Here is a 15,889-nt window from a genome sequence, read left to right on the forward strand (position 1 = left end):
TGTTAATTGCCTATAGGGAAAAGCATTTACTGAACCACTGTCTTCCACTGTTGCCTCTGATTCATTGCAGAATGTTTCAAATTTCTAGAGCAATTTGAAGACAATCATCAAAGTCTTCCTTGCATTAGCGACAGAAACTGGAAAACTTGCCAAACACAATTTTCCCCTCCTTTTCTTTTCTTTTTTAGCTGCAAAATGATGTTTACTGTCCTGTGTTAGATGCAACTTTTGTCATGGTGGCTCGTGATCCAGAAAACAAAAGGTAACGTTTTGAGCAATATATTGACAATAGTAGTATAATGGGGGCGGGGGGGATGGTGGAAGAGGGGAAAGAGGGAGAGGTTTCTTGTATTGTCTTAGCGGGGTTAATAAAAATGAAACCTAGAAATATGTAAGATTTTAAAATTACTTCTTTAGAGGAAGGAGGTGACACATTCAGTGATTTCTGTGTGATCAGCACATAAAAACAGTACTCCCTATCTTTCAGACCCAAAGACGTATTAACCTATTTCCTTAAATATGTTTTTTCTCTGATTCAGAGCATGATTAGTGCACTGTTTGTAAAATAGATTGGAGCCTCATCAGGAATTTACTGGAGTGATTAAGTTTAAATAACCTCTGTAACACAAAAGGACAACACTAACAGTGCAGTCCTATGTAGAGTTACTGCAGCCTAAACCCAGTGAAACGAATGGGCTTAGTCTGGAGTAAGCCTACAGAAGTTTGCACTACATCTCTCCATAAATGGTTTCTTTTTCAAAAGACAGTTGCCATTCTTGAGTGCCAAAACAGTGTAGGAGAGTGTTCTGTCTTTTTGAGTTTTTGAAATACGTATATGAGAAAATTATAATAAAAGATTTGCCGTACCACTACAGTCTTTTTTTTTTTTTAAGAGCATGAAGGAATAACAACAGAGACAAGAGAGATTTTTGTTGCGTACCCAGTAATATGAGAGAGCTTCGGTGAGACAGAGTGAGTTACTCCTGTAAGCTGAAAAATACTGTCTGTTGCACATTTTTCATAGAGAGGTTCTCAGAGGTAAGGGAAAAACGGGTTGTAGAGTGCTTTGGTCATTGAGACTCACCTCTCTCTTTGAGTACATCTCTCCCTGTTAATCATCACTTCTCTCCAAATTTTTTCAGAACATGGTAGGGAAAAGCACTAATGGAAGTGGCTCAAATTTCAGGTTTTGATTATATAGTGCCACTGAATTCTTGTGTCTTTGAGGAATTGCATGAGCATGTGTTAACCTGCCTCAGATACAATCAGATTTTTAAAAGTTCTTTTATATTGAAAGCAGTGCCGATTTCTGAGTGATGATAAGTGAAGGCTGCCACCTTCAGGTGGGCGTGGGCATGCCTCATCTATTTCAGAGGAAGTCACACAGTTGCTGCCAAAGGGAAGAAGTTTGCAAGCATCTCATTTTGACTACATTTGTATATGTCCGCAGGTCAGCATTTGTTCATCCATTGATTCCTGAAGGCCCAGAGGAAGAAAAAATCTTCAAGGAAGGAGAATGTATGTAATGTGTTATTTATGAGAGTGGGGGGACATCTGGTCTTGTTCCGTTCTTCCAACTAGGAATGTGGTGGTTCAAAAATAGAAGTGAGCACTAGTCGAAAAATAACATAGGTTTGTAATCTTGCAAAGTTTCTGTCTCAATTTTCTTTTCCTACTCATACAACTCTGGATTTCAAAGATGTATTTTTCCGGTTCCAACCCATCTCTGCATTTAGAAATATTTAAGACTAGGAAAAAGGCTCGTTGTGGAAATAAATACAACGGCCTCTAGAAAAAGGCTCTGGGCGGGTGCCCCGGCCTTGGACACTCAGTGTCAATTTGCTGTGGTAACCTCAGCAGGGTATAATGACACTGAGTCCACCATTTTCTCCAGAGGAACTGATCTCTGCTACCTAAAGAACAGTTGTAATTTTGAGTGATCTCCAGCCCTCACCTGGAGATTGGCAACGATGGTTCCCCAGAAGGGAATGGTTGGTTTGGAGGGTGGAGTCTATGGCTTTGTACCTGTCCGAGGTCCCATACCTCCTGAAACCTCACCCTCTCCAGGCTCTATCCCTCACATCTCCTGGAATTTCCCACCTGGACTTGGCAACGCTATCTCCTTCCCAGCCAATCATCAACCTACCTTTATTTCCCCCTCACTCTTCAGCTTTCCACCCCCCCCCCCACATGCAGCCTCTCCCGTGCTCTGAAGCCCTGACTGCTACGTCACATTGGCTGTCATACGGGGGCCACCTCAGCAGCATATAAGGATACAGAGCCCACCATTTTCTCCAGGGGAACTGATCTCTGCCATCTGGAAAGCAGTTGTAATTCTGAGTGATCTCCAGCCCTCACCTGGAGATTAGACACATTTTACCTCAGAACAGCAAACTGTTTAGAATGTTAGAGGCAAAAGCCAATCAAGTCGCATATGCAAACGACCTCTGTGTTCTGAGGCAAAGGCCAGTGAGGCTGCATATGCAAATAACCTCTGTGTTCTGACTGGCTATGGGGGGGAGAGGAACAGCAAACTGTTCAGAATGTTGGAGGCGAGACTCAAGCAATGCAGCCAGTGGATAGGGACAGATTCTGAGGGACACACCAGGGTGGCAACCAATTCCGGAGCGTGTGGAATGTTCTAGAGAAGTGCCACCACCATTTGGCTTTTATGTATAAGGGAGATGGTTTAAAAAGTCCTAGGCAGATCAAAGTAAAATAAGATCTCCAGGAAGAGGAGTCCATGAAAATTAGAGCTGCAATGTCCATTTCACAGTGTCATCCATATAGTCAGTGGCTAGCATTTGTGGAAGGCAGGAAGAACTGCAAAGCTGCTGTCTGCAAGTCAATACATAGAGTTGCTTAGGGATTGTGAAGGACAAACTCTCCTCTCCATCCTCACACTCCTTGGGGTAGGCTGCCTTCTGCTTTGAGAATTGTGGCATCAGCCCACCAGGATAAGCAGCTATTATAAAAATTGTTCTTGGATAGGATACTTGTTTTGTTTGAGGCTGTAATACTGTAGAAATAGACTCTTTGAGTGAGTTCACAATTCTCTGTAGTGCGTTGTCATTAGTTCTGGAAATGAGGGGTGATTGGATGATATCCTTAGTGGGAACTACTGGACCCTGTAATTTGTATTTCTTTTTTTTGTTCCATTATTTAGTGAACAAGATGAGAAGAACTGATTTCAGCAAGGCCTCTTTGCTAAAAATGGCTCCCACTGCGGAAGAAAGAACAGTCATTCATGATATATTTCTTAATACGCTGGATGAAAGGTAAGCTGTGTGACAACTTAACACTTACTAGAGTTGGTTTGCTCATTGAATTATTAACTGACAATTTATTCATCTTTGTGTCCCACACTCACTATGGCAGGTGAGAGCCAGTTTGGTGTAGTGGTTAAGTGCGTGGACTCTAATCTGGGAGAACCGGGTTTGATTCCCCACTCCTCCACTTGCACCTGGCTGGATGACCTTGGGCAAGCTGTAGTTCTGATAAGAGCTTTTCTTAAAAAAAGAGCAGTTTCTGTCAAGAGCTCTCTCAGCCCCACCTACCTCACAGGGTGTCTGTTGTGGGGAGGGGAAGGGAAAGGAGTTTGTAAGCCGCCTTTGGGTAGTGAAGGGCGGGGTATAAATCCAATCTCCTCCTCCTCTTCTTCGTCTTCTTCTTCATCTTCTTCTTCTTCTGTGTCTCCTGCAGACTCTGAATGTTTTGTTGTGCCAGAACTGCAGCAAGTAGTAACAGCAAAGTTCAGATGTTCTCAAACTCCATTAAAGCTCCTTCTAAAGACAGGAAATGCCCTGACCTAGATTGCCCTGGCTACTCTGATCTCATCAGATCTTGGAAGCAAAGCAGGGTCGACCCTTGTTAGTATTTGGATGGGAAACCACCAAGGGAATCCAGGGTCAGGATGCAAAGGCAGGCAGTGGCAAACCACCTCTGAACATCTCTTGCCTTGAAAACCCTATGGGGTCACCATCAGCTGGCTGTGACTTGATGGCACTTTTTACCACCAAAGACAAGGAAACCTATTCAGGCCTCTGGAACGGGGAACAAAAAACATAGGTTTTTTTAAGGTGGTAGTGCCGTTGTTCTTTAGGTGGGAGGTGAGATTTAAGTTCCTCTAAAGAGTAAACAAAAAACAAGAAAGTTAACAAAAAGTAGCATGAGCCCATTTGGCATACTCTATGCATACTGGGTTAGATCCAAAGGTGCTATTCTGCTGACATAATGTAACTTACCCTAATAGAGCAGCTTTTCGTTTTGTGGAAGCAAGGGGCGTTTTGCCACCACCACCCTTCCACAGCAAACTCCCACTTTACCTTCCATGCTGTTTGTGATGGTTGCCTGACCCTTAGAATCAGAACTGAGAGAAGGAGAGTAAGTCCTAACTGTGAACTTCTTCCTGCTTGTAGTACTTCAGATCCAACCTGCTGTGCTGATTGTGCTTTCCCTCCTGACTAGGGATGGGCACGAGCTGGCTGATTAACTAAAGTCTGTCACAAATTTTGGCCAGTTCGTGGTTTGTGAAGCAGTGTTCACAAACTGAAGAACCACCATGAACTTTCATGAATTTTGATGCAGTTTGTGGCAGTTTGTGAAGAGCGAAAAGCAGGGTTCTAAACCCCTGCTTTCTACTCTTCATGGAAAACAGCTGTTTGGTTTAAATGGCTGGGAGCCATTTCTGCTCCCTGTGAAAAGCTGTGGGGAACAAAAAGCAGTGGTTTAAATGGCTTCAAGCCTTGCGTGGCTCAGGCTGGCTGCCTAAGAAAGTCCCTTTAAATAGTTGATCTGCACGGAGCAAACTGTTCTACATGACTCAACTGTTTAAAGGGACTTTCTTGGGCAGCCAGCCCTGAAAGCCCCTTTAAACTGCTGATCCATGCAGAACTCTTGGCTCAGCTATTTAATGGGGCTTTTTTGGGCAGTCAGCTCCTTTAAACAGCTGAGCCACATGGATCAGTGGACCAGCTGTTTAAAGGGGGTCTTTTGGGCAACCAGCCTCTGAAAGCTCCTTTAAATAGTTGAGCTGTGGGGAGCAGGCTACCCCTGAAGCTCAGTTGCTTCAGCATGAACCTCACCAACCTGGTTCGGTTCGTATGGGAGCCATCTGGGTTTGTGGTTCAGTTTATGGTTCTCTCACAAACCAAACCACATTTTTGTCCTTCGTGTCCATCCCTACTCCTGACCCAATAAAATGCACAGAAAGGAGCTGTTTTGATGTTACGTCTCCTGACCTCACTGTGTATTGAAGGTAGTATCTGTACAAAAAAAAATCCTGCAATTATTTCAGTGCACGTTCACAAGAAGTACTGAAAATGCTACATAAGGAGGTTTCGGTGTCCAGGATCTGGGGAAATCTTTTTTAAAATTATTTTTGCATTTTTGTGTGTGGGTGTGTGTGTGTGCCCATGCCTGGAAGTCATGGTGACTCGCAATTCCTACTGGGGCATGGAGGACGTTCAGAGCAGTGGCATGATAGCCTGACTTTGCCTCCCAGTATTCTCTGGAGGTCTCCCATCCAAATACTTGCCAGGGTTGGCTCTGCTTAGCTTCCGTGATCTGACAAGATGGGCTTGCCTGGGCTATCCAGGTTCAGGGCCAGGATCTGGAGAAATCTTTGAAATGATTTATAAGATGCATTGAGATTGTCTGTCTTCTCCAAGCAACTCAAGGCAGCTTACGTTGATACCCCATTTTATTTTCCCAACAATGCTGAAGTAGGTTAGGGTGAGAGACAGAGACTATAGCTACCTATGTAGTTAAGAAAACTTAATGATACTTAAGTTTTCTTGAGATTGGGTAGTGATTTCTGCTGATCCTCCTTTTCAGCTGCAGCCTGTTTAGTTCTCCGAAATTTACTACTGGGTGTCTGCAGACTTTCAGGAACAGCATAGTGGGAATCATGCTGTGGGAGGGGGAAAATTGGTAGAAATTGCCAGTCTCTGGGAAAGCTTAAATGCCATTAACTTTTCTTATTGGGCTGTGTACAGACTGCTGATTGACCTTATATCACCTGTTTCATAGCTGAATAGAGATCTGAAACCCAGGCCAAATACTGTGCTGCATTCACTACTTCACACTGACTCTTGTATGTTCAGATAAAAGTAGAATCTTCCAGTTTGGCCACTTATTGCTGTGTGCTAACAAAAGGTGGAAGGAATTGCACAAGCCCAAGACCCACTTTTGATCTCACGATGTATAGAGTTGGAGAAGAAAAGGAAGTAATTTTAAAAAAGCTCTGCTAGAGATTAAGGAAGAGCTTGCTTAATAACTTTGGGATGGCAGTGCTCTTTAGAATTTTACTCTCTCCTGTTTTGTAGGACGGTTAGTTTTCGGAGCCGTGTGTTGCCTCCCAATTCTGTGTGGATGGAAGATGCCAAACTCAAGGGTCTGGAGATCTGCCAGCCACAGGTATTTGCAAAGCTTTCATATAAGCAGTTGCATGTTTTGGTTTTCTTTTTGCTTGTATGGAAGTGTTCAGCTTTTGATGCAGCCTAAGATAAATATTTTTGAATTAAAAAGTACATCTGTGGGTGGATTTATTTATTTATTTACTGTGTTGCTCACTGAGATTTAAAAAAGAATGCAATAAAACAGAATAACAGATACATGAAATAATGCAAAAGGAAATCATGATAAATGTTCATAGTTATAAAATTAGGTATGAATCCTTTTCTGTGCAATTGTAATATTTAAAGAGGATTGTATAGGTGTGAAGCTCCAATGGTATTTCTAGGTGGGGAAGAGGACTCACTGAGCTCTGATGGTTAGTGGCTGTGTTTGTGGCTTCAAGCAGTCCAGAGGCAGAGATGTTGAGCTGTCCTCCAGAAGGGCCTCAGGTACTCCTGTTGTTTTCATATATAGTTGAGAAGTTAGTCTCTAGATTTTCTCATCAAGTTTTCTTTAGGGGGGCCTGGTGCCCTCCTCTCTGGGATTTGTAATTAATGTATTTGTCAGATTTCCCTTTACATTGTGTACTAGATTTCATAGTTAAATAGATTTGACATTTTATTAGGAATTAGGGTTTTTATAAAGGCGTTTATGCATTCATGTGCACCACAAGATTTTTATCTATCGACTTCCGGTTTTGGCGTTCGTCATGGCTGCTGCTTCTCTCTGGACGGCCGGGAGACAGTAGCCAGAGACCACGGCTGGGAGTGGGCGCGATCGTTCACGTCACCCCTGGAGCCCTTGCGATGGGCTCCTAGCCATGGGTTGCCAGAGTGAGCTCTTCAACCGGTGATCCGGCTGGAGAAGGGGGGCTCCTCCATGCCGACGGTCCTGCTGCGGAGTGTCCCATATGGGGAAAGGAATTGCACACTGGAACAAGCGCTTGGTGACCGAGGGAAATTAAATGGAAAGCTGACCCAATATTGAACTGTGAGTTGGAGTAAAAGCAAGAACCACTGAAAATTTAAGCCGGAAACTTCCCTTTAAAAGCGAGGGGGAGGGAAACGCTCCCCCGATAAGAAAAGCTAAGTGATTTTATGCTACAACAACAAGGGGGGTGAACGATTGAAGCAAGAGAGACTGAATTAATAAGCATTTAAGAACTTACCAAGCGTATCAAGGAGTATCAGAGACTGTGATAACTTTTATAAAAAGTAAACAATCTCTAAAAATGGCGCCCACGAGGAAGGATGAGAAGGAAAAACAAGTTAAACCAAAACTTCCTTTCGGACCTGCTGGAGCAGCGAGTCCTGCCCCTAGACAGGACACAACTGCAGAGCTACAAAAGATGCTAACGGAAGCATTGCGACCCCTGATGGATCAAATAACAGCATTGCATGGCAAATTTGATGCACAGCAATTGCAACTGGCTGAAATAGCCAAAAAAACAGACAAAACTGAAAAAGAAGAAGTGGATGCCAACACCAAAAAATTAGGAAAAAAACTGCAGGTGATGGAAAAAAAGAGTTTAATGGAAGAATCTCAACTGTTACAGCTACAAATGGAGAGAGCAAGCTATGTCTTAAGGTTTCAAGGTGTTCCTGAAGATAAGACTGAGAATCTGAAACAATGTGTGATGCTTTAGGCCCTTTGGCAGATATAAAAGTGGACATACTACAAAGCGAAATAGATATGATCTATAGATCTTATCCAGAATTCATAAGAAAAAATAATCTGCTGGGGGAAGTGATTGTAAGATTCTCGAGAAGACAAGTGAGAGACCAAATCCTTAAAGTGTCAAGTGGATCTACCTTGAAAATCAATGACAAAGAAATAAAAATGCTAAAGGACATGCCATTTGAAATACGAAGGAGGAGGAGGAAATACAAAGACCTAGTACTATTCCTACAAAAGAAAAGCATTCCCTACAGATGGATGTTACCTGAAGACACAATTTTCAAATGTATGGACAAGAAAGAAAAAATTGACTCTGTTGAAAAGGCACAAGAATTTTTGCATCTACATAGTCGCCCATCAGGGGAGAAAGAACAAGAGAAAGAAGACAGCACCAACAAAAGTGAAGAAGGAGCAGCGACAGATTCAGACGAGGATCCAGACTCTAAGTTAGGGGCAGTTGCCCTGAAAACAAGCTATCATTTGAGAAAACCAAAGTATAAGAAAAAATGAGATGTTATTACACTCTGAAAACTCTGTATATTTTACTAATTAATTCTTATAATGCTTTTTAAAATAGGTCAAAACTAGAGGTGGTTTAAGTTACTATATAAGCTAAAAATAATTGTTAGATGACCACAGTTAATGAGGATTATGTCTTTAGGCCACATTGGCCCTTATATTTATTGAATTAAAACATTTTTATGCTGCCTTTCCACCTGATCAGGGTCTCCAAAGTGGCACACATAAAAACATTAAAATATCTGTACAATTTAAAAACATTTAAAATTAGAAAATAATCCAATAAAACACACTGAAAAAATACAGGAGGAGAACCAATAATGGTTTTGGGGGGTATGCAAAACAAAACAAAACAGTCTTCACTTGCTGGCAAAAGACACTGATAGAGGGAGAAAGATGAATCTCCCTGGAGAGGGAGTTCCAGAGTTTTGGTGTCATGACTGAGAGAGACCTTTCTTAGGTTGCCACTAGTTTCAGATGGTGGCGGCAACTGAAGTAGAGCCTCCAAAAATGACTGGATTGAGCAGGTAAGTGTATCTGAGAGAAGGTAGTCTTTAAGATTTGTTGATCTCAGGCTTTACAGGGCTTTAAAAGTCAATACCAGCACTTTGAATTGAACCCAGAAGCAAATTGAAAGCCAGTGTAGATGGAACAAGACTGAAGGGATATGGTCTCTATGACCTACTATAGTCAACATTTTGGCCGCAGTGTTCTGTACCAACTTCAGCTTCCAGATAGTCTTCAAAGGCAGCCCCATGTAGAGCGCATTGCAGTAATGTGATCTAGATGTTACAAGGGCTTGCACCGCAGTGGCAATATATTTTCTGTCCAGGAAGGACCAAAGCTGGTAAAAGGCACCCCTGCCCATTGCTACCACCTGTTCTTCCAACAGGAGGCCTGGATCCAGGAGCACCCCCCCAAGCTGTAAATCTCCATTAGGGGGTGCAACCCTATATAGAAAAGGGGATAACCCATTTCCTGGGTCAGACCCCCCCCAGTAGTACCTTTGGATAAAATCTCTTGCATCTGTTCTGACTTGGACTCTATATTAGCAGCCACAGGATCAGATGCAGGTTGCATATTTGTCCAGTTGTGTGGGGTATCTTTCAGTTTGTACAGTCTGAGGATGTGGACAGGATGCTTGGAAATTTGAGAACTGTTTGCACAATCCTTGCCTCTCCAGGCTGGTGGCGTATGTCCAGGAAACAGTAAATGTCTCCCTGAGAGAGGTGGTGGTCACTCCTGCCTTGAAGTCACTCCTTCCTCCATTCCTAGAGAAACTTATTCTGGGTCCAGAAGAGCAGAATAACTATCATCCAGTTTCAAATGTATTGTTCTTGAGCAAGGTGACTGAACAAATGGAGGCTGGCCAGCTTCAGGAGTTCCTGAATGAAGTGGATATTTGGATCCATTGTGATCCAGTTTCAGGTCAACAATGGCATCAACAGAAGCACAAACCATACCAAGAGGAAAATCCCCAATGCCACCATCAGGCTACAGGGGCGGGTCGTTTTAAATCGATGCCCAGCCACTACAGTCTTGGTAGCCTTGTAAGTCAAAACCCTAGCAAGTAGTGCTCTGTCCATGACAAGAGGACTGTCTTCAATCCCCTCCCCCATGTTCAAATAACCTTCTTCATGCCCAGAGCAGAACACCAGATCAAGAGTATGACCTGCAGAGTATGTGGGGCCTGTTATTACCTGAGACAGGCCCATGGTTGTCATGGAGACTATGAAATCCTGATCTGCTCCTGACAAGGTAGGCTTGGCATGGATGTTCCACAAGACAACCAGCTTAGGAGTCCTCAACACTATATCTGAGGCCACCTCCACAAGCTCAGGCAGGGAGACAGTTGGGCATTGGGGTAGGTGGTACACCAACAGAATCTCAATCTTGTCTCACATACACACTCTCAAAACCAGCAGAGTCCTGGATAACACTGAGCCTGAGGGATAGAATCCCAATAGACTATGACAACACCTCCTCCCTGCCCAGCAGGCCTATGCCGATACATCACAGAGTACCTTGGGGGGCATGATTGGGAAAGGTTAATATCATCTTTTGCTAGTCCCTTGTAGTTTTTTGGATTGCATTTGTTGTCCCCAGTGTTTGCTTACTGCAGCATGACTAGGGATGTGCATTCGGTTCATCTGAACCAAATGCACCCCCGAAAATGGCCCATTCGGGCCCCTTTCAGGCTGCTGTGGACCGATTCAGATTCTCTGATCTGAATCGGCTTGCCGCTGAATTGCCGCCGAATTTTGGCGGCAATTTGGCCCCATTATATCCTATGGGCCATTGAAGTCAATGACGAAAACGTAGGGTTTGAAGGAGAGGCTCCAACCCCGCAGGGTAGCTGCTGGAGCCTCTCCCCAAGATACCCACCAAGTTTCAAGGACATTGGACAAGGGGGTCCAGTTCTACGGGCCCCCAAACAGGTTGCCCCCATCATTACTTTTTCTTGAAACTTGGTGGGTATCTTGGGGAGAGGCTCCAGCAGTTACCCTGCAGGGTTGGAGCCTCTCCCTCAAACCCCTTCCCCTCCAGCCCCCAGAATATACCTTATGTTTTTGCCATTGACTTCAATGGCCCATAGAATATAATGGGGCTGAAATTGACATTGGGCTGTTCGAAAGACTCCCCAATCTGCTAGTACTGCCAAAATTGACATGCGGGAGTCTTTCTGCCCGTGGAAATTGATTCTGCCCAATTCGGACAAATCCAAATCAGGCCGAATTTTTTTGGGTTTTTTTGCACTCCCCTAAGCATGACTCACCAGTGCTGCTTGTTCAGTTGCAATTTCGGATCAATCCTAGAAGAGTAGCTTTGCTAGAATGGGTTCAGAAGCACTCAGCTGTCCATGTTGTGGTGGAAAACCCTTGGTCTGTGCCAGCAGTCCATGTTCTGGGAGTAACATTTGAACTTCTCTTCCCTGTGTGCTAGCAATCACATGCACCAACATTGCTGATTTACCACTTTATACATAGAAAGATCTAAACAGAAGGCTGTGTACATTCTGCAATTCTATGCACATGCAGTGCACACAATAAAATTGGTATTGGCTGCAAAATTCAGCATACTGAGACTCTCTGTTTTCTCTTTGTAAATGTTCCTACCTGTGCAAGATCTGGTGAAAACTTAGAAACTGGGATGGGGGTCTGGTAAAATGCCCACTGGCTTTCTTGGAGTGGAACTTCAAATTCATTTGATTTTTTTTTAGTGCAGAGTGGAGCAGGTGGACAGTATCTACCCCCTGAAATATTATATGCAAGCCCATTCTAAGCTATCTTGCCTTTTGTTATGGTGCCGTAACGTTTATTGTGCACATAGGTATGCTTTGTTACGATGCATTCTGACAGTCTGAATTATTACAACTTATTTGTCATGCAGAACTACAAATGCAGAAACTGTGTAAATGTTCAAAAATCCATTGTCTTTATTGATGCTTCTGAATATAGGAGCGCAACATTTTCAATAGAATCTTCGGGGGATTTCTTATGAGAAAAGCATATGAACTTGGATGGGCTACTGCCTGCAGCTATGGGTAAGCTGGAAACGTTTGTAATATCTATACTCATGTTTTGTAGGTAGAGGGAAGGTGGGGCTTGTCTGAATCTTTCCCCAAGCTTCCTTCCTTCCCCGTGGTGCTGTTGGCCTAGGTATGGGTGGGAAGAACATCTCTCTGAGGACCTGCCTATTTACTCTGCATGGTGTGAGCAGGGAGGACTTGTAAAGTGTGTTATTTTACAGATCCCATCAAGTCAGGTATCCAAAGCTATATTTTGTTTAATTTATAGGAGCAGATATATACATCCTGCCCTGATGATGAATGAAAGCTCAAAAACTGTAGAGTTCATTACTCCGTTGGAGAATGCAAGCAGATTTTTGCAGCTGCTGCCTGTAAACATAACTTTGCTTCATTAGTGCAGTAATGTCGTGACTAGTACAATGCTATGTATGCCAAAATCTTCTCCAGATTTATTCATTACCAAGCCAATTTAATGCTCTGCAAGAACCAGGCTGAGTGTGATAGGAAGAGGAAAGCTTCAGTGCAAATCTGACTTACTGCAGGAGACCGCAAAATATCCAATGATGCCTGAAGGCATACCTAGTAGTGGTGGTCCCTACTACCTTTCTGGACTTTCATGTCAAAACTGTAAACTTTGTTTAGGTGGTTAAAGGGGAGCATTCTTTGTTTCTGGAAGTATTCTGTAAATTGCACTGGCTGTGTTCCAGATCTAGGTGCAGACTATTAGCGCTGCACAACATAGTGCTCTGAATGGGAATGGACATTCCCATCAATATTAAAAGACACATCTAGCCATTTCACTGGGGCCGTATCAGCACTATAGTAGATGCAAATGATCATCCAGACATGTTTGTGCATCATCAGTGTGTGACTAAGCCTGCTTCTACTGTTAGCCGAATTGCTTCATTTACAGCAATTGGCAATTTATAAATGGGTTCTTGCCAATTTATACCAAGGTCCTGTTCCCACCAAGGGTTACCAGTAAAAAATTTGAGGCGGTTGTGGTTAAAATAGATGTCTTTTACTTAAAAGTATATCTCATACAAACAATACTGATGCACTCACACATTCAATCAAGTTCCTAATAATTACAGTAGGAAATAAGCACGGTTGCATTAGCAGGTAGGGGTGATGGTGAGCAATACTTATCTGTCTTGCAGCTTGGTTGTTCCAATGAAGAATGGATGGGAAGAAATAGAAAATAAAGGGATCCACACTACCAGAACTAGCTGGACTGTGTGGGGGTCTCTTGACTGTAGATGAAGAGATCAAAGTAGAGGCAAGGGTTGGGGATAGCAAGTGGGACTCAAGGGGAGTAAAAGCAGATAAGGGTTGTTGTGGGGATTGCTAGCTAGGAAGGGCCAGGTGAATGGTCCTTACCTTTTATAGGGGGTGCAAGAAATGGGTGGTGGCTGTGCCAACCTCTTGACCCACCTACCTGTTAGTCCATCCCCAAAACAATCCTATTGATTGCATGGAGGGAGGGGTGGTTACCTAGAAGGGATGGCCAATATTGTAACCTAAAACCTTACTCAGAGTATGGCATCTGGACAGGTGTGAAACCTAGGCGTCAGGATGCTCCATTGTAGTGTTGATGAAGCTGGCCATTCCATTGATAACCAAATGTCCATTTGGGAGGAAATGCCAATGCAGGAACAAAGCAGTGATGGGTGGTACGTGACCACAAACAGTCTTGGAACTATTAGTGCTTTCCCAACCACACTCCCAGTGACAAGAAACCTGTTGGAATATTGAGCATGTACACACAATCTTGACTTGGTTTAATGTTCATTCTGCATTGGTGGGAAAGTAGTTAGGTACAGCCAAAATAATTCGTGATTTTGAGTAGCAGTATATACAGTGATGTTTCAGGTTATGTTTGAATGGGTAGGAAAATCTACAGAATGTTTCACCTTGATTCCCATTACTAACTGCAGCTTCAGTGCCATCTTAACGTATTTTCTAACCATCTAACATAAACGCTACCAAATCAAGCCTTTGTAGGGAGTGCTCCTAGGCTGATTTTCAGCTCTGTGAAAAAAATAACCAAAGCCTTTAAATTTTGTTGTAGGTAAGTCCTACTACAGTAACAAATTTGTTGGAGTTAAAGAAGAGTTTACTGATGGATTGTCAGTTGACCTTTATGCTAAATATGATGGTGGCAATGGAAGTCCGTAGCACAGATTCCATGGCTTAGGTCTGAGAATCTGTGCTGTAGCAGGAAACACTCCTCACTAAACTTCTTCATATAATTAATATTTACTTAAGACACTGAGGAGATGCCTGTTCACAAAGTCTGTTTTGTTAGTTGGTGTGTAATTTAGGGTGTAACCTGTAGCTTTTTAATATATATATATATTCTCCTATTTCAGAAGCTCTAGACCTTATGTGATAGCTGTAGATGATATCATGTTTCAAAGACCAGTTGAAATTGGATCCTTATTATTATTTTCTTCTCAGGTAATACTTTTTTATCAATCAATGTTAACAGGCTATATTAATGCAAATCACTTATGCCACTCTGACAGCCAGTGTTCCCTCTAAGCTGAGTTAGTGTGAGCCAGCTCACAGTTTCTAAGCCTCTGGCTCGCACGTTTTTGTCGTAGCTCAGGAAGGAGGGCTCCAGAGCAAACTAATTGATGCAGCAGCCAAATCGCTCGCTCAGAACTTTAATGCCTGTAGCTCACAAAGTAGAATTTTTGCTCACAAGACTCCACAGCTTAGAGGGAGCACTGCTGACAGCAATTAATATTGAGTCAGAGGAACCGCAGTTAAGCGTGAAACATAATGTCTCTCTCATTCCGGTTTGAAACTAAAAACCCAATACTTTTTTCTATTTTAACTTACTAGGTATGTTACACTGAAGAAAATTTCATCCAGGTTCGGGTGCACAGTGAGGTTTATAATCCAGACACCAGACAGCACCACACAACTAATGTCTTCCACTTTACATTCATGTCAGAGAATCAGATACCACAGATTATCCCGAAGACATATGGTGGTGAGTGGTTATTTGAATGTTTCACTGGGAATCTGTGAATGGTGTCGTGCGATTAATTTACAGCACAATCCTAATAACACTTTCCTGGTGTAAGACTCATTGAATAGTTCCTTTTCCTGGAACTTCAAAACCTATTATTCCTTCATTCTTTTTTAATTTAAGCACCAACGGTTCCAATGCCAAAATAAATAACATGGGGGATAGTGGGCATCCCTGTTTCGTACCACTCATTACTTGAACATACCCCTCTGCTAATCCACTAACTCCTACCATCGCCTTAGACTTAGTATATATTGCCTCAATCATATTTTGAAATTTCTCCCCGAATTTATACTTTTGAAATATATTTTTCATATACGTCCAATCCACCGAATCAAATGCTTTATATATATCCAACGCCAAGAGCGTAAGAGGCATCTCCTTATTTTTAGCTAAATAGACCATTCCCATCACCTTCCTAACTGCCTCTACCAAATACTTCTGAGGCATAAACCCAAATTGATCTTTCATCATATGTGGCACCAATATATCCTTAAAGTGCTTATAAAACACCGCGTTAAACCCATCCAGTCCGGGTGCAGATTGCCCATTCATAGATTCTATTGCCATCTTCACTTCTTCAGTTATAATCTTATCTAGTTCTCTCCTATTTTCCTCACTCAATTCTGGGAATTCTACTCCCTCACAAAATTGTTCTATATCATAATTTTTAATTCTCTTATTTGCATACAATTTATTATAAAAGTCTAAAAATTCTCCAATATCTT

The 15,889-nt window shown here is 42.6% G+C and overlaps 1 protein-coding gene across 1 annotated transcript in view; it reads left to right on the forward strand.

Moving 5' to 3' along the window:
- The window catches only part of ACOT9 (acyl-CoA thioesterase 9), a 32,302-nt gene that overhangs the window by 11,095 nt on the left and 5,318 nt on the right, over nucleotides 1-15,889 (forward strand). Inside the window, exons 9-15 of the mRNA XM_015408870.1 lie at nucleotides 189-262; nucleotides 1,451-1,518; nucleotides 3,167-3,278; nucleotides 6,327-6,417; nucleotides 12,051-12,136; nucleotides 14,494-14,581; nucleotides 14,972-15,122. Of these exons, the coding sequence (XP_015264356.1) occupies nucleotides 189-262; nucleotides 1,451-1,518; nucleotides 3,167-3,278; nucleotides 6,327-6,417; nucleotides 12,051-12,136; nucleotides 14,494-14,581; nucleotides 14,972-15,122 (670 nt within the window). The remainder of the gene's footprint in view (nucleotides 1-188; nucleotides 263-1,450; nucleotides 1,519-3,166; nucleotides 3,279-6,326; nucleotides 6,418-12,050; nucleotides 12,137-14,493; nucleotides 14,582-14,971; nucleotides 15,123-15,889) is intronic.

This window comes from Gekko japonicus, unplaced genomic scaffold (genome assembly GCF_001447785.1).
Source record: "Gekko japonicus isolate JY-2015 unplaced genomic scaffold, Gekko_japonicus_V1.1 scaffold4692, whole genome shotgun sequence".
NCBI classification, from domain to species: Eukaryota; Metazoa; Chordata; class Lepidosauria; order Squamata; family Gekkonidae; genus Gekko; species Gekko japonicus.